This window comes from Brugia malayi (genome assembly GCF_000002995.4).
Source record: "Brugia malayi strain FR3 genome assembly, contig: Bm_v4_ChrX_scaffold_001, whole genome shotgun sequence".
NCBI classification, from domain to species: Eukaryota; Metazoa; Nematoda; class Chromadorea; order Rhabditida; family Onchocercidae; genus Brugia; species Brugia malayi.
Window position 1 is genome coordinate 3,392,291 of NW_025062479.1, and position 25,494 is coordinate 3,417,784.

The 25,494-nt window shown below is 34.1% G+C and overlaps 1 protein-coding gene and 1 non-coding gene across 3 annotated transcripts in view; both read left to right on the forward strand.

Annotated features, from left to right (window-relative positions):
- Bma-cla-1 (Uncharacterized protein) overlaps nt 1-24,057 on the forward strand; it is a gene marked incomplete at both ends in the record, with an annotated part of 41,182 nt that extends 17,125 nt beyond the window's left edge. The window contains 31 exons of one of the 2 annotated variants that reach the window (XM_043073457.1): nt 95-3,156; nt 4,034-4,372; nt 4,572-4,747; nt 5,166-5,392; nt 5,481-5,749; nt 5,922-6,053; nt 6,222-6,628; nt 6,868-7,060; nt 7,202-7,302; nt 7,402-7,481; nt 7,563-7,677; nt 7,742-7,843; nt 7,967-8,080; nt 8,170-8,313; nt 8,496-8,643; nt 8,807-8,932; nt 9,068-9,261; nt 9,833-9,983; nt 10,208-10,445; nt 10,646-10,775; nt 14,060-16,664; nt 20,113-20,171; nt 20,670-20,820; nt 21,082-21,195; nt 21,647-21,755; nt 22,105-22,193; nt 22,283-22,452; nt 22,940-23,103; nt 23,246-23,427; nt 23,626-23,769; nt 24,026-24,057. In XM_043073457.1, the coding sequence (XP_042929391.1) occupies nt 95-3,156; nt 4,034-4,372; nt 4,572-4,747; nt 5,166-5,392; nt 5,481-5,749; nt 5,922-6,053; nt 6,222-6,628; nt 6,868-7,060; nt 7,202-7,302; nt 7,402-7,481; nt 7,563-7,677; nt 7,742-7,843; nt 7,967-8,080; nt 8,170-8,313; nt 8,496-8,643; nt 8,807-8,932; nt 9,068-9,261; nt 9,833-9,983; nt 10,208-10,445; nt 10,646-10,775; nt 14,060-16,664; nt 20,113-20,171; nt 20,670-20,820; nt 21,082-21,195; nt 21,647-21,755; nt 22,105-22,193; nt 22,283-22,452; nt 22,940-23,103; nt 23,246-23,427; nt 23,626-23,769; nt 24,026-24,057 (10,267 nt within the window). Of the gene's footprint in view, nt 1-94; nt 3,157-4,033; nt 4,373-4,571; nt 4,748-5,165; nt 5,393-5,480; nt 5,750-5,921; nt 6,054-6,221; nt 6,629-6,867; nt 7,061-7,201; nt 7,303-7,401; nt 7,482-7,562; nt 7,678-7,741; nt 7,844-7,966; nt 8,081-8,169; nt 8,314-8,495; nt 8,644-8,806; nt 8,933-9,067; nt 9,262-9,832; nt 9,984-10,207; nt 10,446-10,645; nt 10,776-14,059; nt 16,665-20,112; nt 20,172-20,669; nt 20,821-21,081; nt 21,196-21,646; nt 21,756-22,104; nt 22,194-22,282; nt 22,453-22,939; nt 23,104-23,245; nt 23,428-23,625; nt 23,770-24,025 lie in introns of those variants that run through there. The other variant, XM_043073458.1, reaches the window with a different exon arrangement.
- Bma-mir-5878 lies at nt 22,762-22,867 on the forward strand. The gene has a single exon (XR_006228183.1). It is a non-coding gene; the product is annotated as a pre-microRNA Bma-mir-5878 (primary transcript).
- Nucleotides 24,058-25,494: the final 1,437 nt, after the last annotated feature.

The following is a 25,494-nucleotide window of genomic DNA, read 5'->3' on the forward strand; positions in this document are numbered from 1 at the left end:
TGAATATCAGACTAGTTAATTTATAAGACAATAATATTTGATTTGCGTTGACAAATAAAATATTTTATTATTCCAAAATAGGTGAAGTTTTCAGACAATCTATGTACAAGCTTCCGGATATGAATGATTTCGAGTTATGCGAACGAACACATATCGAAGGTGTTATTGAAAAAGCCGAAAAAGGTGAATCCCCATTTGTTATCAAAGTCACAAATGCGGATACCGTCAAAGATGATTCAGTTGATGTCGCTGATGTAAAGAAGTTTGACAGCACCGTTGCTCAAACGTCAGGTGACACAAATCAGTCTGAAGAGTTATTAAATGGCAAATCAACAGTTATATTGGAGATACCATTAGGAAGCATTTGCTTATCTGAAGAACTGGGAGAACAGCAAATTGTTGAAGCGATAGCACCGGAAACTGGTAGAGGGAAACTTGAACAGGAATCGAGTTTGGATGTAAAACTTCACATCCAAGACAGCAGAAGTAGTTCAGTCAGTTATAAAATTCCAGATGCAGAGTTGGAACATATTCGAAAAGCCGAAGAAGCAGCTATAATTATGGGTGCTGACATTAAATGGATAAATTGTTCAAGAATCACTCAAGAAATTGTTGAAAATCTACAGAATAGCACATATACCAATTCATTAAGAGAATCAAAGGCTGCTGAAAAATTAAGTGTATCAGAGAGTTCCATAGATTGGAGATCAGAGGCGAATATGAAGGATGCTCTAACAGTGACAGTTTTCCCGGTTGAAAAGGAAGAACCAGGAAAGACATTAAATACAAAAGAAACGATTTATGAAACACGAAAAGGGGAAGCGGAAGATAAAAGTGAAGTTAACAGCATGGGCGATGCAAACTCACTTCATGAAATACCAAGTTCGGAATCATTCGTAATAAAAACGATTTCTTTTGAAGACGTCAACAAAGCAAACTTTGTCACCGCAGGTAAGGAAGGGATAAAAATTTCCCGACATTACGAAGGACTAAGGAAGAAACTAACTGGGAAGGAAGTAATTCATAATGAGGAGCTTAAGGAACAAGTGAATCAGTCCGACAGACTCGATAATTCTATTTCGAGGAAAATGGTGGAAAATAGGAGTGTCAACTTGAGTGATGAAGAATTAGAACAGATTAGGTTGGTTAATGAGCAGGCAAAACAGCTGGATAAATTAGACGAATTCAGCGTTTCTGCATCTGGAGAAATAGAAAAATACAAATATCAAAAAACACAACCGTACATTTGTGTGATCGAAGAAGAGTTAGGACAAAACAGAGCTGCTGAAGAAGGGTCAAAAGGATTGCAAATTGTTGACAGCTCATTTCTAGATGAGAAAATCAACAAACAAAAGGAAGAGAAAGATGAATGCTCGACCAAATACAACATTCTGCAAACAAATGCTTTGGAGGAAGAGGCAAAAGGAATGGATTTGTTTGCTATTGTGAGAGTAGAGGAAAGAGCGATTGTTAGGAATCCAAGAGAAAACAAAGATATTCGCTTTCCTGAGAACATTTTAATACCCACCGTTGAAAGAACACAACAATTAGAAGGAAATGGTATGTGTGAGAAAAAAGAAACGGAGATAATGCAACAAAATGTTCTGACTGAGGAGGAATTGATGCAAATACAAGCCGTAGAACGACGAGCAAAACAGATGGAGCAGATTTTCAGTTTTGAAGGGCAATTCACAAAAATGCTTGAAGGAAGGGAAGTTCCAGAATTGACAGTAAATAAATTGGTTGCTGTAGAAAAGCTTGGGGATCGTTTAACTGAGGAAGAGCTGGAACACATCAAAGAAGTGGAGAGAAATGCTATTTGGGAGTTTGAAATGCCACTTCTGGAACGATTCAACACGAAAAACGACATGATCGGTGAAATAAATGAAGTGGAATTTCAGCAGAAGGATGTAGCACTAGGTGAAGTGGCTTTCAACAAATTTACTAGCATGCTGAATCCACTCAAAAACACTGTCATTACGACGCTGTCCTTTAACAATAAAGCTGATAAGACAAAACTTACCAAAAACGCTGAATCTGCAGAAGATATATCGAAAACAAACATGCAAATTTGGGGAACATTAATGAAGGCATATTCTGAAAATCAAAATTTTGATAGTGACATATCAGCAGCAAACGAAAGTAATATTGAAGTTTTGGCAACAACAAGGAAGGACTTAACTTCTGTACAAACAGTTAATGAATATCCTGAAAATCAAGATTCCGAATATATATCCTCAACTGAGTCATCAAATTTTGGTCCAGGAACATCAGATGAGGATGAAGAAACAGATCAGAACAATCTGGAGTCGACCGACATTTCCCCTGAAACAGTTTCTTCAACTTCGGAACTTAAAAATGGTACTACTTTTTCAAAAGTGAAGGAACCTACAGCAAAAGAAGATACAAACAAAAAAGATATGGACTTGTCCTTGGAAGTTATCCCAAATACCACTGATACGGAGCTTTTGCCGAACAGCGGAACGGAAGTATTCAGTCAAAGCAAATGGATTTTAGACATGGCCTCTTCTTCATTTTTGATAGATGTAACACATGCTTCTGCACAGTTAGACGTAAAAGATAGTCTTATAGATAAACAGAGCGTTGATAGATTTGCTGGGTTAACAAAAGAAGAAATTGAGCATATTAAAATGGTTGATCTTCAGTTCGAACATGAGAATGCAGAAGACAAATCAGAAGTTTCTATGTATAATAATGATGATTCAGAAGTTAATGATATTGCAAATTTTGTAAACGAAATGATTGTGGAAAATGAGGAATATGAACTACAAAAAAAAGATTCAACAATTGACGCAAGAGGATTGAAAACCTTACATATCATTGACGATGATGATAAAGTGATAAATAATACTGACGTAAACATCAAATATATAGGAAATGAGAACATATTACATGATGAAATACCGTTGAAAAAGTTTACTACAAATGATACGCCGTTGGAACGATCAGTTGAGAGAGATTTAAGAGCTCATCAACAAAGCAAATTATGGCAAAAGGCGCATGTGGAACAAAATAATGAAGTGAAATCATTAGAGGAGCTTGGACGCGAAATAAACATTGGGAAATGGTATGAAGAGGAGCGTTTAAGTTCGCTGAGAAAGTCATTATGTGCTGAAGAAACTGCTGAAATCCCAGGTTTTGATTTAAAATTGTATAATTTGACCATAATTACATTCTTTCGGTTCACTAAAATTTAATTAACCTATTTAAATAATAACGAAAATATTTTTATTTAGTTATTCAACTGCCTATCTTATAGACAGCCCGATCGTGTCGCTAAAATTTATAAAATTTATTGTATGGATTTAAAAGGTGGACAAAATAGAGCTAAGCAAAATAATTCTTAACATAATTTCTGTGAATTGTTGCCCATGTAATTATTAATACTGAAAATATTTAAAGGAATTCCATTTCATATTTTCGACACCACTCTGTTATTCGTTTTTAATATATTTTAACCACTACTTCGCTAATATGAATGAACGAATGCTGATAATAGTAATATCATAAAATTTGCTTCTTTTGAATTTGAGATCCTAAAGTTTTTGAAATCAAACAATTTGAACGAAGCTTTTTTAGTGTAAAGCCTAATTCTGAAGTAGTGCAAATTCAGCAGCCAGAAAGGTGGAAGCAGCAGTCTTATAAGTATATAATGATTAGGAAATATTAGTGCTTAAAAATAAGATGATGGAAAAAACAAGCTTGCCATACAACAGTGCACTTATGAACCAAGTCCCAAAACTTATTCCTGAATAAATGTTGATCCTAACACAAAAATAAAATAAGCGTTTAATGGTGGATTGATACAGATGGCAAAGTGGAATTAAACTTTGAATAAATTCAGTAAATATGAACTTCAGTTTATTCATCGTTAATTTTCTTTTATGATTATTCTGAATGAAATTGATTTCCCTTGCATTATCAGACAGCAAAAGTCAAATACATGTAATATATTGGATTTTTTTGATATCGTATCTGTCCATTCAATAAGTTCGAAAATATTTGCTCTTAGAAATGGAAAAAGAAAGTGCACCGGGAGAATCATTACATTTGCTGCCAGTGCTATCATCATCATCTTCATCATCACCTATGACAACATCAACCAAACGCATGAATTTCAAAACGGAATCGATCGAACTTTCAAAAGTCTTTAATACAAGCAACCCAGGCATTGCGCATTTGCCTATCGATCAAGCATCACAACTAGCAGCAGCACCGGCAGTGCAATTCTCAGAAACGTTAGCATTGGATGTACATTCCGGAGAGAGCACGTCGCAGCTTTATGCATCATACTTGGCTGCTTCAGCAACATTACAACAAACAAAACAACAACAACAACAGTATTTACCAGGTAATGTCTTTGTTTAGTAATCAGGAGAGAGGATGAACATTATCCCAACCATGTGTTATGAGCATATCGATCAATTTGAAAATCTTGAAAAGTCTTGTTTCTGAAATGAACATTTGTGAGAACAGTAAGAGTTATAGGGATGAATACTTCCTACTTTTTTAAACACAATTTTAAATGTTGCTTCAATTTGTAAACACAGGAAAAGAGAATCAACGAAATACCGAAGGTGAACAACGTGTTGCTGCAAAAAGTATGTTTGGTTCATTGTCGCGTTTGGCCGGTGACGCATTCAAGGGAGCGAAACAAGCTACTGAGCAACTTGCGCAAGTTGCTCAGTATGCTGCCTCTACTTCTGACTTAACAACGATTACCAAGGTTGGCAGGCATTTTTTTTGGCTTTCTGGTAGCGTAGTAAGCTGGTAATGAAGTGAAATTTTCGGCAGTTTATTTAAAACTTTTTTTTGAAGGTATTTTCTACTTTGATGAAAAAAATCATTTTAGTCTCATTATTTTCCGCAAGATGTTTGACTAGGTCATTTAGGTTTAAATCCAAATTTGTTCTCGATGTATTGTTTTTCGTATCCTTGCACTATATTTTCGGTTTTTCTTTGAAATAGAATTAAAAACTGTTAGATTTTCTTCAAATCTGTATATTAATGATCTCTAAGTACAAAAGAAATAAAAAAATGGTTGAAAGTTGATTTTTCAAATTTTACGAAATTTGACGCTTGGTTTATTGCTGTTTGCAGAGTGCCTGCTGATGAATGAGAAATTTATAGATGTTAATTTGTAGCCAAAACCTCCGCAAACGGTAATGTCATCACATTCGATATCTCCAAATGCATCCTTTACTGAAAATGATTTATTGCCTGGTTTGGGCGATTTATCAGAAGAAGAACGTCAAAAAATCATGGCGGTAATGGCAAGCGCTGAATTAGACACGGCATCGACTAGTGTGTCTAGATCATCAGTATCTGTTTCACGTACATTGGATTCATTTTTCAAGAACGAGGATCAAAGGTTGCTCAAAAATTTGTAATCTGTAGATACAAATCATGTTAATTCTTTTCACTGAACTAATGGTATTGTCGTAATTTGATATTTTCAGAGATACCAAAGGTGGTTTTCCTGAGCAATTAATAGTGGATTCTGTCTCAGTTAGTGAATTAGAGTCGAAGTCATCTGCTACGACGAAGATTTTCTCCGCATCCTCAAACATTATGGATGAAGTGGATTTGTCATGTTTGTCACCAACTGAACGAAACCAAATTATTAGCGTAATGAAAGCTGCTGAGTCCGAGGAATCAAATTTCATTCCACCTGTATTACCATTGCTTCCAACATCGGCGGCACCACTTTCAATTCCTTCAGTCAATGGTTTGTTCCTTAATTAAAAGATTTTGATCTAAATCACTTACTTTTTCCCTGTGCTAAATTTAAGAATAATCCAGAGGATCAGTTAAATAACGATTAAACACAATTTTCTACTAATTCATTTCTTGAGAAACTTTTCCACTGAATCATTTTTTTTTTCCGAACATTTTTATAGATGAATTTCACGATAATTTAGCGGAACTTTTGCCAGCCGAGAGAGACCAAATTTTAGCCGTGATGAAAGCCGCACAAGAAGAACATTTCGAAGCTACTCACGCGATTTCATCTCAGCCTGTTTCCCAAATTGGTATTATTTTTCCCCTGAATTCTTAAAATGACAAAAATTTACGTCTAAAAATCAGGTTCATTTTAATTAAATAACGTATAGAAACAGTATTTGAACAAAGCAGGGTTATAATAAAGTGTATGTAATCCATTTATACCCTGTGCACTAAATGAAAATGATTTGTTTCAGGTACATCAGGGGAAAAAGACGAATGGCAGGAAGGTAAAAATTCTGTTGGTGATCGAGAGATGGAGAAGCATGAAGTCTTAACGAAATTTGTGGAATCATCTACTTCATCCTCCACCGGTGTCACACTACCTCAAATCGATAGTGATTACACGATAACTGAAGATAGCAGCTGTGATGTGGGTTTCAGGTATCCAAGCATTGTATCGAGCATTATTACTGGGACTGATATCCTGGAAACAGATACCCCATCAGTATTTGAAAGTAGTGGTTATGATAGCGCTGATTTTGATTACACTTACGGAGATGACCGAAGGTTTATATTTGATGGTGCTAGTCAAATGGATGATTATCCGAAAGAAAATCATGATGCAGACAGTGGTATTGGAACTCTCGATTGGTCCGATCAGGTGAAATTCATTTCACTTTTGTAGTGTAATAAAGCAGTTCATCCTTCTAGTTATCTTCAAATTATCTGTTGAGTGCAAAAAGAGCATTAGTAACACTTATCAAGTTGTACTGATCCGACATTACACTCCATTGATTATAACACAGATGACTTTAGTTAGCTTCTGAGTCCCCTGCTGACTTTGAATGCAGTTGAAAATAAAGAGTCAGTACGTAAATGATGAAATGTAATAATTTTAAGGGACATTACGAATGGAATGAACGGAAACCTCGAATGTGGACAACAGTTTTTACCGAGGAAGAAGAGAAAAATGACGTAAACATGCAGAAACATGGAAGAAGAGCAAAAGATTATATGGAAACAGATATGAAAGCAACTGATTTATCTGATTCATCATCACTGACTCATCATCACATTAACGTGATTGATGATGGTCATTCTTTGTTTTTATTGGTGGTCGGCTAGCTTATGAATGGGAAGAAAAACTTTCAGCGTCTTTTTGAACTTTCGAACAGATTGCCCTTTCCAATTTTGATAATTTAGTGATTAGAAGATGTAGAATTACATTTTTCAGATTGTAAGGACACTGTTAAAGAATCAAGTGATACTACTGAAAAAAATGCACTTAAAGTAAATGCGATTCAGAATAGTGATGGACGGCTTTTTACTAGTAATGTAAGTCCCTTCAGTTCAATTTGTCTGTTTATTTTTTTAATGCTATATAACAATTTCTCAATTTTTCTTTTTTCAACAAATTCGATTTTAAAATTCCAGGACAATCTTTCGAAAAAGGCTTTAGAATCGCAAGCCTCTACTGCTCAATATGAGATACTGCAAGCTGCGCACATAATGCGGTTCGTTATTTCCATCAAATTTTTGTTTAGTGAGCTATTTTGTTGTTTTCTCTTTTTTTCTAATTCTTTATCATTCTCTAGAATTCCACCAGCAATAACAGTAACTGATCACGATGACGGGATCCGAATAGCTGCTGATGACGATTCTGATGCTGAAACAAGTCCATCTTCTGATGAAGATGACTATCCTGATCAGGTTCATTAATTTTGTATTTAAACTTTTAGATTGCAGCTACATCACTTTCATTAAATAATTTTAGGTAATCGAAGTGCCCTCTGCACCGCTGATATCGTATGATGAAGTGGAAAAAGAACAAGAACAACAAGAGGCATTTGGTAAAGCTGTTTTGCAACAAATACAGGTTGAAATTTTTTCTTGATTTTTTGTTTATTGGCTGAAACATTGATAATATTATTAAATGTGAGGTCTTTTTGATTTGATTAATCAAATGAAGTATCAACATTAAGTTTTAAATTATTGTCAGGCTTTTGGAGAAGTAGCAAATGATGAATTTGATGTTCAGTGGGTTCATGATAACTTAATTAGAAGTGAGGCGATAAGTAATATCTTTGCACACGATGAAAGTACGACACCAGCGGTAAAGTTTTTTCCAATACGAATTCTTTCTTTCGTATATTTACCATTTTGACTTTGATGACCATGTTATTGATAGCGAATTGATACTAGGTTGCTTACGACGAGGTCCTATTATCAATGGAAACTGAGCACACTAATAAAGCAGCAAGTTTGAATAAAACCACCTCTGAGAGGAAAAATCCATTCCTGGATATTGTTGACACTGATAGTGCATTAAAAATCGTGGAAGAAAATGTAAGTAAAAGGATTTTCTCTTGATATAAACTTGTAATTTCTTCTCTCTAAATCCTGCTACAAAATCAAAAAATAATTTGTCTTCATCAGTTTTTTATTATTTCTGACAATGCTGACAATGCATTTTTGAATAATCTGTGTGATATTGGTGATGATTAGTGTGAGAAAAAAATTGATTATAGTCATTGGAGGCTGATGTTGATTACACAGCTGCAGCTAGCTACTACAGCAGTCCATCATTTTTAAGTCATAGACCTGGTTCCGTTTACACAATTCCAGAGGATAAAGAACAAGATGATGGATTGGTCAATACTGATTCGAAGTTCTACGGTAAGTTGTTTCATAAAATTGCATAAAGCCAAATCAGTAAGTGGCTTCTCGATTGTTATATAAAAGCAAGATTTCAACTTGCACCAGTGAGTTATTGGTGAGAAATATTTCTTCTATGATGTCACAAATACTTAAATTATAAGAATTGATGGTCGAAATTTAGCAAAAGAAGTGGTTCGCAGAATTCGCGCAGAATCATCAAGTTTAAAAGCAGTTTCCAAGTCCACTGCGTTTAGTGAAACAGCAAATGTGTTGAATGTGATTCCAACTTTGAGTCCTGCTCAGAAAGGTAAACTTTAACGACTACCTGTTTCCAAAACAGCAGGTAGTTCTAATTTTATACTCTTGAGCCTCTCTTATTTTGTCCTGTTTTAATTGTCTTGTAATGAAAATTTTGCAGAAACTTACTTCAAACTGATTCTAGGCCGAGATGTGACAACTACCGTCTACAGTGGTGACTACTATAGTCAGTTACAAAAACGCCAGGATGAGATTTCAAAACAAACATTGCTTCATGATACAGAAGCGAATGTATTATCTCCTGCGGTTGATGTGAACAGCTCTGAAACTTCAAGACAGTTGGAACATATCACTACGTCTTGCTCAATTTCACAGAAAGTCAGTCAGTTTGATCAATGTCACTATAAAATTTAGAGAGAATAGGGAGAATGTATGCCATCTTTGAGTCTTTTAAAATGCGTAGCACTGACTGTATTTACGAACCATGTGACATTTCAAAAAAAAAAAACGTTTCTGGTTTTTTATTACTTCCTAAAAATAAATGTGATTATGAATTGAAAAAAAAAAAAAAAATGTCTCTGGTTTTCTATTGCTTCTTAAAAATTAATGTGATTATGAATTGAAAAAAAAGTGTTTCTGGTTTCTTATTGCTTCTTAAAAGTGATTGTGATTATGAATTGATTTGACTCGACTGTAAAGCAAAATTTGGTAGAAATAAAATTACAAACTTAGTATTCATGAGGAAAAAGGATATATATTTCTCCATATTCTCTGATTCAATTTAGCTGCTGAAATGAGCATTGAATTTAGGCTTCATATTATGTTAGAATGTTAAATAGCTCACTAGAGAGTATCGAGGCAGAGGGAATTTCAACCACACTCGAAGGCTGTTGTTTTCAATTATATCCATTGGTAACTTTGTAAAATTCAGAACAGTTTATTCATGCAGGAGCCTACTTCATCTTTGCTCTCCAGTGGTGTCTCATTATGCAGCAGTACTACGGTTTTCAACATCTCACCACGTATTATATCAACCAGTTTCGATGGTATCCAGAACGGACGGATCGATGAAATGGAAATCTCCACAAATTTACCTATCAGTAGTGTGCTATTTTATTTAGAGCTTTTTCTCTTCGTCTTCTTTTCCTCTTAATAAATTCGCTTATGGCGATCAGTTCTATTCTTAAGGAAATCGATTAAAACTAAGTCGGAAGTATTGTTGCCATGACTTTTTTCAAATATTTTTTTTTTCTAAATTCAAATTACCTGGTTGTCTGTTTGTTTATGGTTTTTAATGTATTATGCTAAAATGATCATGTTTCAGAAAGTGGTTCTGGAACTGAAGTATTGAAAATGAGTTCGGGAATAACCCAATTTTCGAAAAGTGATGCATTATCAGATTTAGTTTGTAGTGCCTCAAGTTTTCAATGCATGATGGGACAGCCATTCAATTCATCTTCCAAAGAAGAATCTGCTTTGTTATCAGAAACACTAGGAAGTGGGTTGGATTCGAACGTTCCAACTGTATCATCCAAATTTGATACCGACTCGACAGCCACAAGGTTGTTAACCTCCATCTGATTTATGTATTAAGTTAGTGATGTACTAAAGTTTTCTCTACAACCTTCGTGTTAAATGTCCTTATGTAGCGAATGAAATCCAAGAAGAATACTCCTTTGTCGCATTCATGATTTCGAATTATCCATCAGTTTAGATTTCGGTTCATTTTTTGCTTACGAAAAATAAAAAATTGGTTTTTTAGACTAAAACGATCACCAGCTATGATGTTAATGGGTAGTCAACAGCTACACGCTGCTAACATGTCTACAACTTCCGAATTCTTGGCCACAACATATGTCCCAGCATTGTTTTCACAGACTATTCCAAAAGAGGTCATTTAACCTTTCTTCTCAGTTGTTTTAGATTTCCAAAAAATTATTTCTTGCCGTTGTTAATTTAATTTTCTGTTAAGTACGAGTATCTACTTTGCTTCTAAATTCAAATATCTTGAACTTATCCAACTTCTTGGGAACCTCTTCCCTGATATCAAGAGATTTATAATTGAAGTACTTGAAAATAATAAAATCTGCACATTTTGTAATTTTTTAAAATTTAAATTTAAAAAAATGTTTACAGTGCTCATAGGTTACTGTAACCTTGCTAGGAAAAAGTTCCAAATAGTTCTAATAGCGAAAAACTAATAAAAAATGTGAAAATAATATTAGCAGTAAATTGTCACTGCAACTATGAAAATCTGAAATATTCAAGGAACAACTGTTTTTTGAACCAAATTCTGGGATCCAATAATTTACTTATCAATTCATTTCTAACATAAATAGTTTCAACGAACAGTTAATATGATGCAGCTGGAAAGAAAAGAACATGCTTAAAAGGATATTATTGTTGTTATATTTATTTCATTTTTTCAGTTTACTTCTCAAAACAGTTGCTCTCAGGAGATTTTAGCAAATTGTGTTTTTTATTGAGTTTTCGATTATTTTCAAAGAGGAAAGAAAAATTACTTATTTTGTACACGAAGAAATATCACTTTTCTTCAAGAGAAGAAGTTGCATTTATAATAATTACTTAACTTGACACATCATTTATCCCTTAGTTCACAGTGGTTAAATTAAAAAACAGTTTACGGTTAATTAATGAAGTGATTTGCAGATGCATCTTTTGGAATTTAATTTGCACGATACGTGGAAAGTGAGGAAAAAGAGTTTCAAGTATTAAGCACTGATAGTAATATTAGTTAGCATTAGTAGTAATGCCATTCGAGTATTGACTTCATCGAAATATTTCGTGTGTGGTGGAAATGGTTCTTTTCAATCCTCTGGGGGAACATTATGCACGCATGAATATAGTGGTGTCTCGCTGTTCGCTATAAAATTTATCCCTTAGTTCACAATGGTTAAATTAAAAAACAGCTATTAGCAGTGTTAGGTAAATCAGTAATCTGAAATAGTTCTGTAGATAAAGAGATCTGTGTATAACTTCAAATTGATCAGCAATGATATTATTCTAAGTAACTCTTTTTTCTTCTGCTTCTTTCCCAGAATTGCTAGAATTCTATGCACATAAGACTGCAGAAATTCAAAAGCTAAAAATTTTAAGACCGCAGAAGATTTCAGCTGTAAAATATTCTTGGAGAAGTGTCTGCCACACGTTTGTTTGAGATGGGAACTGAGGTTGTAGTGGGTAGAAAAAATTCTCCTTGAAATTATGACTTTGTAAGAGCATTTCCTATTTTGTGACATAATTTGGATGAATCATTTTTCCTTATTTCCTGCTTTTCTGCATTACAACTTTCAATGCTTTTCATATTAAATTTACTCTCTCTGTCTATTTTACAGATATCCATCCATGTTATATTATCAATATGGGTGTGTCATATATTATGTATGTACGTTCGTGTGCGTGTTTGTGTGTGTGTGTGTTTTAGTAGAAAAAAAGGGATTTAGTAGACGTTATAGAAAGAAGGCCTAAAAAGGTTCGCTGTAGTTCTTTCGGGATTGGCCAGTGAGCTTTAAGCCAGGGAGCATCGAAATGGTTGGGCTTATTTGCTTCTGCTATTGTTGTTGCTTCAATATCAAACAGTGAAAAGCAGTGCTTCTTAACTGTCCTTCTTTCGACGCATTTTTCTCGTCTGCAGTTTTCATTTTCTTAAATTCTTCCATTCTCTGGTTATGGTCAAGAACCTGCCTGAAGTAATTACTATTGGTATTGATGTCAAAATGCTATCAGTTTTTATTGATAGCTCATCAATTTAATCCGAACATTTCCAGGAATGTCTTCCTCTGGCTCTGCTTTTCTTTACTGATTGAATTATCCAACTTTAATTTGTTTGTAAATTACTTTTGCCCCGGCAGACAGTTCTAATTATGGAAATTTTGTGATTTAACAGAATCAACGAACGGATGATACAACAACAAATCGGTATTGATTAACATCAATTTCTTTAGCATTATGATACAGATTACTTGATATGTCGTCGATACATATATATATAGCACTTGAGCTATACGTGTGTGTAATATATGTGGAGGGTGCGCGTTGATAAAATGAGCTTGCACTTCAGTGATGTCTCTTGGGATTGATTTCCTTTTTTCGACAAATGGAGGTTGTTTGCTAGCAAAGCTTAGCTACATAGTCCCTTTACTCTATCCAGTAATAACGGCAACCGCAAACTGCATTTCTTGAAAATTCTTTTCCTTTCATCCCTTTGCTGCCAGTGCTAAACATTTCTCCAATGATATGCTTCAGTAATAAAATTGCAAATTCCAGAATATCTCAAACAAACTTAAGGAAATTCTCCGAAAAATGCTATCGGGTTCCATCCAGACTTTAGCATATCACTGAATGGTTCGTATACAGTATAGATCTATAATAATTACTGTTTCTTTGTATCAAAAAATAGTTTATTTCCATCCAATATGAATAATGCGAATAAACAAGCACGAATATGACAATGTTTACATGTCTTTTAGAAAGATAATGAAAAGAGTAAGTCCAGAAAATCTTCGAAGTTTTTGATTCCAAATCTTCGAAATGATACGAACAATTTAAAGTTTTAAATTTCAACGAGTAATAATGTCCTAGACATCGTTAGATGTTCCAACTGTCCAAAAAACGTAAATAAAGTCGCACATCAGGAAGTAACTGTTGAGTAAAGAGATGCCACCTTAGTGTATTTGGAATCTCGTGAAATTTATACAGTCGCATTTCAGAAATATTCTCTTACGTATTTTCTATTAATAATCCTTAAAAATTAGCTTTAAAGTGTTTGGAAAATTTGACTGCCAAAACCATTTCTTTTTCCAGTGTCTCTTCTGCTAATTCAAATAACTGAAACTAATCATAATTTGTACAGAACACGTGCACGTCTTTTATTCTAGCAGCGGCGATAACTTGTAATAGTTACTAATTGATAGTGAGGCTGCTAAACTGCGGACTTTGGGGCGTTGGAAAGAAAAATGTAAACTTCAGAAAACGATGAATTTCTTTGAATGGAAGTTGTGTGAAGCCTGTTGCGATTGTGTAGTTCACTTATAAAGTAAATTTAAGTAATTCCTTATCATTTTATGTAGAGTACTATAAATTATAAGTTATGAAAAAGGAAACAAACATTTGAAACCTCTTGTAGAAATATCAGAGATAATCGAGACGTTTACAGGATGATGTACAATGTTCGACATCACTGGAGATGGGAAGACGAAAGCTGCCTTCGATACCAACACAGCGTGCAGAGAAGGTCAGCGAAACGCCTCCCGCTCCGGTCTACCTCACGTCAAGCGCCCCAGCTGTATCTCCATCTCCCGATCGACAATATCATGCTCAGGATTCTCGTGCCTACTCACAACCCACTCCTCGTACTGCCTCTCTAAGCAACCTGTCATTGCCATCCTCTTCATCAACCGCCTACTGTCGCACGGTAGATCCTGCCATTCTTCCCGGAGCAACAATCGTTCATGCAAAACCCAAATTACTCCTTCGACAGACCACTTCTGCTGCATTGGGTGATCGCTCGACAGTACTGGGACAAGCGTCCGGTACCAAAATGCCCAGTCCACTTGCTAGAGTATTACTGAAGAAGGAACTGAAGGAGGTCTTGGAAAGAAGACGAGAATCCCTGGAAGCCTGTGAAATAGAGGCTAATCAAAGGCAGTATATTGTACATCGAATGCTTATTACTGGTCTTCTGCCTGAATATCGCTCTGTTGACATTGATAATATCCCTAATGTGATACCTTGCCTATTGCCTGTTGAACTTATAAGTGGTGCTCGTGTGGTGCCAAGTGAAGTACCAAATGTGACAACCTCAGTGACGACCACTCCCGTTCCTGAACGTTCTTCTGTTCCACCCTCTTCATCCTCAGTCCAAAGTGGTACCCAGGAAGTGGGTATCTGCACCGACGATTTTGGTTTAGAACCGAAATTGAAGTCAGTTGGAGTTCAGTCGGGAAACTCTTTTGCGACTACAACTGCTTACTCTACCATATCTAGCTCAGTTTGCCACGCTGCTACCAGTTCACTCAGAAGACAAATGAAACATGATCGACTCGATGCATTCACTACCAATACCGATGCAATAACGGTGTTTCAACCGCGATTCCGGTCCACAGAAACGCAAACAAATGGCACTACGACCTATGAAATTCATAGTAACCGGTCATCTAGTCGCCGTCACCGTAATTCAGTTAGTAACTTGTTTTCTGCATCGGAACCAAATTTGTTGGAATCTACGGCGAAGTATTTCGCAGAATATGATAGGCAACTTCGGGAACATGGACGACGGTTGAAAAATCGATTTGCTTTCAGTGACGATGATCCGGTAAACAGAGAAACCAGAAAGCAGAGAGTTATGGATGAACTTGCGCAAAGAAAAGAAAAGATTTCATCTATGATTGACTTATATTCACCATCTAGTTTTCCAGTTATTCATCTCACTTCTGACTATTCATCCACTGTTCCGCATTATGGATCTTTACCAAGGGTTGATTTCCCTACAACACGTTCTCCTCGATCAAATCGACACGACTATATAAATCGAAATCGTAATCGGCCTTCATTTGGATATGGATCACTTCCACGGAATTATGAGCGCTATACTGAGAAAAGTTATGCTGATGCTCAGAGTGATTATTTCCAATCACTTCCAATCCCAACAGGGCGTTATAATGCTCTCTCAAGGTCCTGGCATAATGTCAATCCCATTAGTGTGGATGATCCCATTCTGGATTCAAGAACGAAGCTTTATGCCACTCGGTCTACGAATTTAGATCCATGGTTACCATATCAACAGCGTCTTACAGAATCAAATGTAACTTTTGGACGTCCACTGATGAAAGCTGCATATGATGATTTGTATAGACCGCAGTATGTACCTGGTGCACGAGCACAAGATTTTGACGGTTCTCAAAGTCTGCCTAATACTGATATTATCTCACAGTACGCAAATTATCTGAGTAATCAATTTATCACTGACCAAGAGAAGCTCATGAGTGGTTATCCGGCGGAAGAGCGAATGTATCTCAGTCAAACCAAAAAACGTCCTTACTATGCTCCCAGATATAATTCTCCTACGACCAGTGGTCAGGCACTACCCACGGTAAACTATGAGGACTCGTTACCTGCCATGAATTTTGATTCAGCACACTCATATCCAAATCAACCAATTCAACGCCCTATTATTCCTGATCCTCACATAAATTTTCCTTCTTATATGCAAACTGATCATTACGAAACCTGGCCATGGTGCCAACAACTCTCTTGCGTGAATAATAGCACACTTGACAATAATGCAATATCACCTTATCATTACTCGAACTATTTTTCTCCGACACCGAATATCCTCCTTGAAGCTTCACCTCTTCCTGGTCAGGTATATAGTAGAAACGACGCAAATTATGGCTCGAGACCGTCGCATTATGCCACTGAATATGGCAATTATTATCGGGACAGGGCAGCTCATCAGGTACGAGACTCTTCAAACAAGAATTATGCTGTAAGAAGTCACTATCCTTATACTTATTCTACCCAATACCACGGAGCCAACCGTTATCGTGGTATTGGTGAGCAACCTTATTTACCAAATCAACAATCCTTATTTCTGGATAACTATCCACCGACCTCCCAACATCCTATTCATGCTATCAGAGCTTGGTCCAATGGAAATATTCCAATGAACTGTTACGATGCCATTTATCCAAAAGAAGATGTTCTGAACCGGATGTATTCAACGCTGAACAATCAACGTTCTATACGTCCACAACATCACGGTAATGGTGCCACCTCATTTATGTATTCATAGGTTGAAAACTGAAATTTTTATATAAAAATTTTGCAAATGGTTTTTACCCATTTTTCTCGAAGTTTTAAGGAACAGGAGCTAAATTTCATTTGTGAAATACCGTTGAGAAGACATCAAAGAATATTTCTTCTGCTAGGTTCTGTAAGGCTATAATTTTAAAATGCACTTGTATAAGTTCTAATTCATAAAGTTTCAGTTTAATATTTAGTGGTAACTAACACCATATTTCCACAAATTTCTCTCGAATTCGTTAATGTTCTTGGATGCTTTGTCATTTCTTGTTATTTGAAATCACCCATCATTGATTACTAATGGTTTTGGCCTCGAAATGTTATTAGCTTCTTCATGATGCAGTCGTGTCAAATTCTCTTTTGAGTTTTTTTAAGCACTTTATTTTTTAACTTCATGATTCAAACATGGTGGTGCAGAGGTTGGATAATCTCATCAGGATTTTATTATTAATATTTCATTCGTTCATCTAATGCTCATATATTTATTGGTTATGTATGTGTATTAACTACGATACAACTGTGATGCTCACGATACCAGTTTGTTTCCTGTGCATAATTAGTATTTGCTATTTTCACTCTATGATAGTCGTCGATCCAGAGAAGTTACATTTAATTTATGTATTTCGATACTTTTTAAATTAAACTTAAAGCAGCATAAGAAAAGATACAAGCAATAAGGCAGTATATTTCAAATATTGCCTTTTTTGGATTATGTATATTCATGGGATCTGAATATTCAGGCAATTTTCTTATATTCCATCACTGGTTTCCAATAAACATTGGAAGACGAAGTGTTTTTAATTCATTTCTTGTAATATGTATGATGTGGCAGGTTCTAACTGAAATCTTCCAATATTCAATCATAGTTTTAACATTTCTCATTTCATGATTTTACATTTGCAAAATTGAAATAGTGAGCTGCATTGTGATTTAAAAATCTTTGGTATTGAGAATATTTAAGTTATATGGTTTCAGCACGACAAGGATTGCAATACATTAGTGAATTATTGCATACATCGTGAAGATCGCTTTCTCTCTGCGATCTGTTGAATCATTAGTGTTTAGAAATCTTTTTTTTCCATTCCTTTTGCGTGTTGCAAGAACTTTTGGACTTTAATCTTCTTCCTTTTGTTATGGTACAGTTGATCATTACAATAGAAAAACAAGCAGCGAAAAACAGTGAATAGATTTTTTGTGTTTTCTTTTTCTAACAATATATGCACTTATTTCAGCAGTTCTGTTTTCAGATTTATTTCAATTCCTTCTTTTCAAAGTGGATCACCTTGCCATGTTATCTCTAACTCTTTTGGCTTCAGCTCATGAGGTTTGAATAATTCCAGTTAGTTTCTCGATCATCTTTTCCATTTCCCAGTTTCATAAATTATGCTGTAGAAAACGCATTAAGAAGTTTTGTAGACAAAAATTTATTATGGAATTATTGCGGAGAGGTATTGGGTGCTATTAAAAGAGTATAAATTATATTATTTCAAAATATGCAGCTTTATTTATAAGTGTACCATCTTTGATACGAAATTCAGATTCAAATAAAATCTTAAATTATATTTCGTATTTGTGATTTATGTTATTTAATTGTTTCATCTTTTCGATGGAACAATTCATTTACTTTCTGCAGTGTAATGGAATCTGAATAAACTTTAACTGGTGGGTTTATAAAAATTCAAATAGCTTGAATTTTGTTCAGATTTATTTTCTGTGGTAATATTTGTGTTTTACCTTTTTTTCGTTTTGTTTTGTTCATCTACCTGGTACATTAAAACCGTTCGATTAACTCTACATTCCATGTTGAAGTATTGAATTATTATTTGATTCAGTTTTTGGTTAATGAAGAAATAACTGCTTGCAAAAAAAGATTGCTGTACTGCTAATACTTGTTATCGCATCTCAGGAATGTAAAAAGTAGTCTAGTCACGACCTCTTTTTCATTTTTGAAAACACTGATTCCAAGGTCAATCAAATTATTAGTCGAAATTTAAGTTATTTGTTTCGAGTGAACTTGCTAAAATATGCTTTAGAAAAAGTAGAAATTAGAGCCTTCAGTTCGGGCTAATCAATACGAAATTTGATTGATCATAAAAGACAGTGAAGTCTTTTAAAGGATGTAAACCAATTAAAGGGGACCTTGAAAGGTATCATTCATTCCGCAATGGAGAAAGATTTTAGAAGGTATTAAACTTGGTTTTTTTGGTTTTTTTTTTTAGAAATCTGGGAATGCTGAGTTCAATTAAATGAACATAGGAGGCCTGCTCTTGAATAGAATTTAAAGGAATGAGCTAATGGAGGGGATTTCATTCGAAAAAGACTTGTTCAATTCCTGAGCAACCAATTTCAGTCCCACAGAAACAGTGTGTATTTTAATTTAATCTTCATCGTGAACTCAACATTTTCAAAAATTTTGATGATTTAAAGATTGATAATATGATGGTTTAAAAAGTTGAAAGATTTTCATTGTAGGAATAAATGTATTATTTACTAAATGTATAATCTAATCATAGGCATAGTTTAATTGTTTCTTGAGCTAAGTAAATTGTCCAATAGTTCATCTGCGGTGCAAAATGAGAATATATCGCCTAGCATTGATTTCATATGATGCTGTGGCTTTGTGGTATTACACCTCAGTTTCGCACAAGTTGAATCTAACCTTAGAGTGTTAGTATGAAATCAATCGTTGAGTAATAACTTCTTTTCATAATTCATATCCGTGAATAAAAAAGAAATTTTGTGAGGTGTGATTATCGCTCAAGTTGTTTTTGGAATTGTTGGATGTTTTTTGTACTTTTATCAGTAGCATAAAATAATATAATTTATTAATTGTTTGAATCGGTTAAGTAAGTTGTTTTCCTGACTATCATGCTAAAATTCATCATTATTGTATAGTTGCTTATTCGTTTGTTGATAAAACGAAACAACTGTAGCGATTGTATTTATTCTATGCGGCTATTGAAATTCATATTTTTGAAAAGAACTTGCAAAACTTTTGCAATATAGCTTTTTAATTTCAGTACGGTGGAATTAATTCCATGGTTGCATTGTCTCGGAAAATGAGAAATGTAAGGCAGTAATTAGGTTCTTTGGAAATTATTTTTAAAATCAAAACACTGTCATGCTTATTTCCTTTTTTTTTTTCTTTTTTCTTTTAACATAAGGAATATTCTTCAGAGAAAGTATGTTTCAATTGACAAAGTATGAACAAAATAGTGAAGCACGAATTTATTTTTGAGTAGGATTATAAGTCAGAATCAGAAAGCGCTATTTAACTCGAGAAATGAAGTCAGACTGGATGTTTAGCCAATTTATAGCATGCATTTCTCATTTTCAAGAAATGTTATTTTGTTGATATTCATGCGTGCTTTCAAATTTGACTGCTCAGCTGACATATTCATTCAGGCGATTGCAATCACGTCTCTAGCCTTGGACGCCACGACAGAAAGATACGAAGAAATAGAGTAGGTTTCTATTGCACTCTGGTAGGATTTGGAAATTTGGAAAACTTAAAATTTTCTGATGATATTCTATTTGATTTGTAGGTCTTTGAACACAGCATATTACTCAGTTTTTCTAGTTTGACCTGCTACGCTTAAGTTATAACAACCCTTTTGGATAGTAAGTTATTTTAATAAAGTATCAAAAGTTTACCGCAAGTGACGTAAAATCAAAAACTCAGATCTCTTTTTCTCTTGATTAAATTAATGCAGAAAAATATAAAAGTCCTGCAGTGGATTTATAGAATCTAACAACACTATCAAATGCTCGAAGATCAAAAGTTTACATCATCACTTTTCATGAATCCACAGAACATTTCAAATTAATGATGTATTGATGAGAAAGATTGTTACATAGATATTTGACATGAAATATGCATCTATTTTTTAAAATAATATGCTATTAATTACAATTTCTTTATGATTTCATCAAATTATTATACTTACTTAGAATATTGGCAGGTAAAAGAGCTAATTGGAAGTCAGTCGAAACAATCATCCGATGATAGCGATGCAACAGCTGCTGCTATAATACAACGCGACCGGATTTATTCAACTAGCATTAAAAAGATTCTCTTAACACGCAAATACCACGACACCAATGTTTATAATGGTTTTATTTTTGAAACAATATTTAGAAAAAAAGTATTTTTGGGAGAGTTTACATCAATATAAAATATAGGGTAATGTTATGAGAGACTCTTTGATGGCATCACTTGCAACTATAAAACATTAATATTAGCTCTTTACGAAGATAAAGCTGAGTTTCAAAAATTTGGTGACTGCAAATTACTGGTAAAATATGAATAAATGAAAGTTTGAATTTTATAGTTTGAAATTTACTGCTACTAGAAGTTCAGTGAGTACGTTCCAGATATTGGTATTCGAGTAATAGGTGGTAAAAAACTTCCAAATGGTGAACTTGCAGCTTTCGTATCGACAGTAAATCGTGGAAAAGCTCGGGAAACATTAGGCGAGATCAAAGAAGGTCCAAATTCATTAATTATCAGTTTTCATATGTAAACCATGTTAACAACGAAAATTGGTAGTAATACTTCGAAATAGAAGGTAGCGTGGCATCTTAAGAGCATTGTCTTTGTAAGCATCAATATCTTAATTAACATGGTAATAAAATAATAAAATTAAATCACAGATATTGTAAATCTCGGTATAAATCAGCGAGAGACGTCATATTATCGTTAGATTATTAAGATTGCTTATATCATTCATTTTAAATGAAATGAGTACTGTCAAAAAAGGAATGAAATTGAATTTTTCAGTCCTTTTTTAAGATAGAATAAAAATAATAAACTTTGGATTATGTGTGGTTTTAAAATGAAGGAGGAAAAAGAAGAATAAATTCATGAGCTTCATTTCATAGCATTACGCATTATTTTGTTGAAGATTTGATAGAAATGTGTTGTCATGATCCTGTTTAGGAGATCGTGTTCTCGAGTGGAATGGTGTATTATTAACTGGAAAAACATTTGAAGAAGTGGAGCAAGTGATAGCTGCCAGTCGGGGTGAAATTGAAGTGGTTGTTGCTAGGTTGTTAACATTTTGTGCATTACTTTATTAGCAGCATTATTCAGCAAGTGATAATTTCATTAGAAATCAGCTCTATTCTGATATTCTATAATTACTTCACAGAACGCTTTTCGGTTTGCTAGCAATTAACTTAGCTATATACCGCTCTGAAAGAAATGGATTGCTGTATGGTAAGCATTTGTAGGTTCTACGACTCTTTAAGAGTTCGAAGCGTTAAAAAGTTTCAGTTGATTTCGTGCTAAAACAATATTTGTTAGAATGTTTATTGCTTATCTGCAACAGTTTATTTTGGAAGATCTCTCAGATACAATTCTTTTTTTTTTTGGATAACAGCGTTTTAATTTTCAAGCAATTCGATAAGCAGTATGCCAGTGACGTCAGGCAATCCCCAAAAAAGCAAAGGTGTTGAAAATCAAAAAAGGCGGGAACGTAAACATGGTATGGATTTTTGTTAAAAAATACTATTCCATTTTATTCTACTTATATATGATATTAAAGAAAAATATATTTGAAAGAATTCATTACAGATGAAATACGCAATCATTCACAGAAATCAGAAGCTCCTCCAATACCTGCACATCGTTGCGCAGATGGACAAACTTCTTTCCCTTCAGATTCTCATGCTGTTTTGAAACCATCATTGAACAATAAAACGATCCCCTTACAATCACGTAACCATATTACCTACATGCAGCAGGTAGCTTAACTGCATAATTACCTCTTCGTCTTTTAACATTATTTTCAACTGATTTTTATCGGAAGCAATAGTGAGAGAGCAAATTATGGGTAATATTTTGAATTCAAATAATATTTTTTGATAAATGAAGATTTAGAATAAATGGTTATTCCAAGGTATATATTAGCGTATTGGTGCAGACTGTTTTTCCTTTTTCCTTCTAATTAGCAGTAGAGGAGTGGAAGACTGGAAAACCAAAACCTGTATTTAATGTAGAAGATTGAGTCTGAAAAAATTGAGTTTCTCTTATGATGAAGCAACACTCGTTATTCACAAACGATAAGTGTGAGTCTCTTGGTAATTCATTCATATTAATTTAATCAGTTTATTTATATGAATGAAGTACCGAGAGATTCGTACGTATTGTTTGTCAGTCTTATACTGAAAAGTATTTATTTTAGATATGTTTTTTTGAAAACTTTTTCCTTTCCTTGTATCCTGTTTTTAGCCTGATACGTTGGGTTATTTAAATGTGGCCTTAGCATACAACAGATCAACATCAACACTTATAGTAACAGTGCTTTCGGCTAAAAGGCTCACATGTCGTCAATATTGTAATGTGACATTTTATCCAAATCCTTTTGTGAAGGTCTACTTGTTACCTGGAAGAAGGTAAATACTATTGCAATAACCTGCAGAGTGAAATTGATGCACTTCATGTTACTTCTCAACCTAGCTATTTTTTTCTTTTAGTATATTCAAAAATTCACAGCGAAATGCAATGAGTTATAAATATCTTAATATTTAATTTCAGGGTATCTAGCAAGCGTCGAACTAAATTCGTACCAAATACCTCAGACCCAATATGGAATCAAACACTGGAATATTCAGTACCATTTCATGAATTATACAGTCATTATCTAGAATTTACAGTGTGGGATTACGACAGAGTCAATGATAACAACAGTTTAGGAAAACTTGTCATTAGTCTTTCAGGTAATTTTAGTTCAGTGCTATAAGGACTCTTCACACATTACACACATTAGTTTGTGCTAGATGGCATCCTTTTTAGACTCTTCTTTTCTATCTGTTTTCTGGCTTTGCCCTTGTTGAAATTTACAGATAGAGAAAAACAAAGAAGTATGTAATAGCAAGCACTTTTAAATGGTTTATTGAAATTGTTGTGTTTTACAGATCCCTATGTTTTGGATGGTACATCACGTTGGTATCCACTTCATGCAACAGACAATGATTTATCTGTACTAGGCATACTTAGTCCCGAATTTCAAACAACAATTGGTACCACAAATGGATATGCTGTGTCTCGTTATAATCCAAGTATGACAGTTGCGCATTTATGATTTACGATTTATGAAATTCAAATATGCATCAGAATTGAAATATCAAATCGTATTCCTCCAAAAATAGTAAAGGTGAAGATAACAAAATATAACTTTGCATGGATTGCTACATTACGTCACATGCAACATTTCGCTGTAGTTCGAATCTAGAGTGAGAAAATGGTAAATCTTGATTAATTGAAAGAAATCTTTATTTCAGTTATCCTCTAATTTGTAAATCCGGAAATTTTCAGCATCTTTGGATATTAATTGCCCGACTGTTTAATGATTCCCATGTAACTACGCTCAATTTGGTGAAATTCGCATTTTTGAAAGAATTGAATAGTCTTCAAAAGCTTCTCAGGATTGTGAATAACTTCAGAATTTCTATTGTCTGAAAGTCATCAAAATAATACTTATCATAAACAGTTGCCGTTTCTTTGTATACTTATGCTTCTGGTGAATTTCCAAACCATCTCTGAATTTATCCTAGATTTTTCTTGGTTTCAAATTTTTGAAATCTTAGAATAAAATTCAGCTTTTTTGTTGTTGATTTTAGAATTTCAGTGTTTTTCCAATATTTGTTGCAAATAGTATTGCAATAAAAATATAGAGGAAGAAAGGAAGGAAGTTTGTTAATTTGTGATAATCATCATTCCGCTAGTAAGAAAAATTTGATATATTTGAGTGATCTCATTGCTTTATGCGTCATTATACGTAAAACCAGTTTGTATTCACTTAACACATTGCCATTCTGTTTATCAATTAGTTGCATGAAGCTCAATGGCATTTCTTACTATCCAATTGTTTCGTTTCTGTCTCATGTCGTAAAAAGCTTATTAATATTATTTTGCACAAAGTAATCTATAAAATAGTTTACCGTCTGATTCAATGATGGAAGGACATTGTTCTTATAGCGATGCCTCAGATGAAAGCTGAAGTGTCTCTTAGATTATCCTGTGGTTGAGGTTGCAATTCTTAACAGAAAAGATGAAATCGATGGAAATATTTACAATAGAAGTAAAATGTATGTAAAATGTCTGGTAGGATTTTCTTTTATGGATTTTTATTTCTTCCTGCTGTTATCAACTCTCTCTAGCTATCTTATAGGGTATGTATTATTCATTCACTTATGTTAATGATAAAACTGTCCAAACGCAAGAATTGTTCAAGGAAAAACAATCAGTAATCAGTTGATTTCTTGATTGTATGATTGCAGTAAATTATTAAAAATATATGTGGATAAACACTATCTATACTATTTACATAGGAATTTGTTAGAAAAGTTCATGAGGAAAAATATATATGTTCGTGCCAATTCTTCGGGCTATTTCATTTTCTTCTCATTTATTTACTTTCATTAAGTAATGGTGCACTTTATAAGCACATCTATACAAACAAAAATGACACAGTAATGCAGGAGAACTTCGACAATTGAAAACTGAAGCGATCCTTCATTTTATCACTATGGCCAGGAACTTCGCAGAACTATCACGTTCAAGTCAGATAGTAACCTGAAGTCTGTATTTGTCCTATCGCAGATTGAGGCACAACTGATCCAAGGAAAAAAACAAATACACGCACTGTTGTTTTCGATTGTCCACTGTAAGAATGCTTCCTATCATTTCATATCTTGCTCCTCTTTTTCACAACTGCTCTCGCTTGCTCACTTGTATTAGCGCCAGCGCCAAACTAAATTTCCCTCATTTCTTTCATTTCCCGC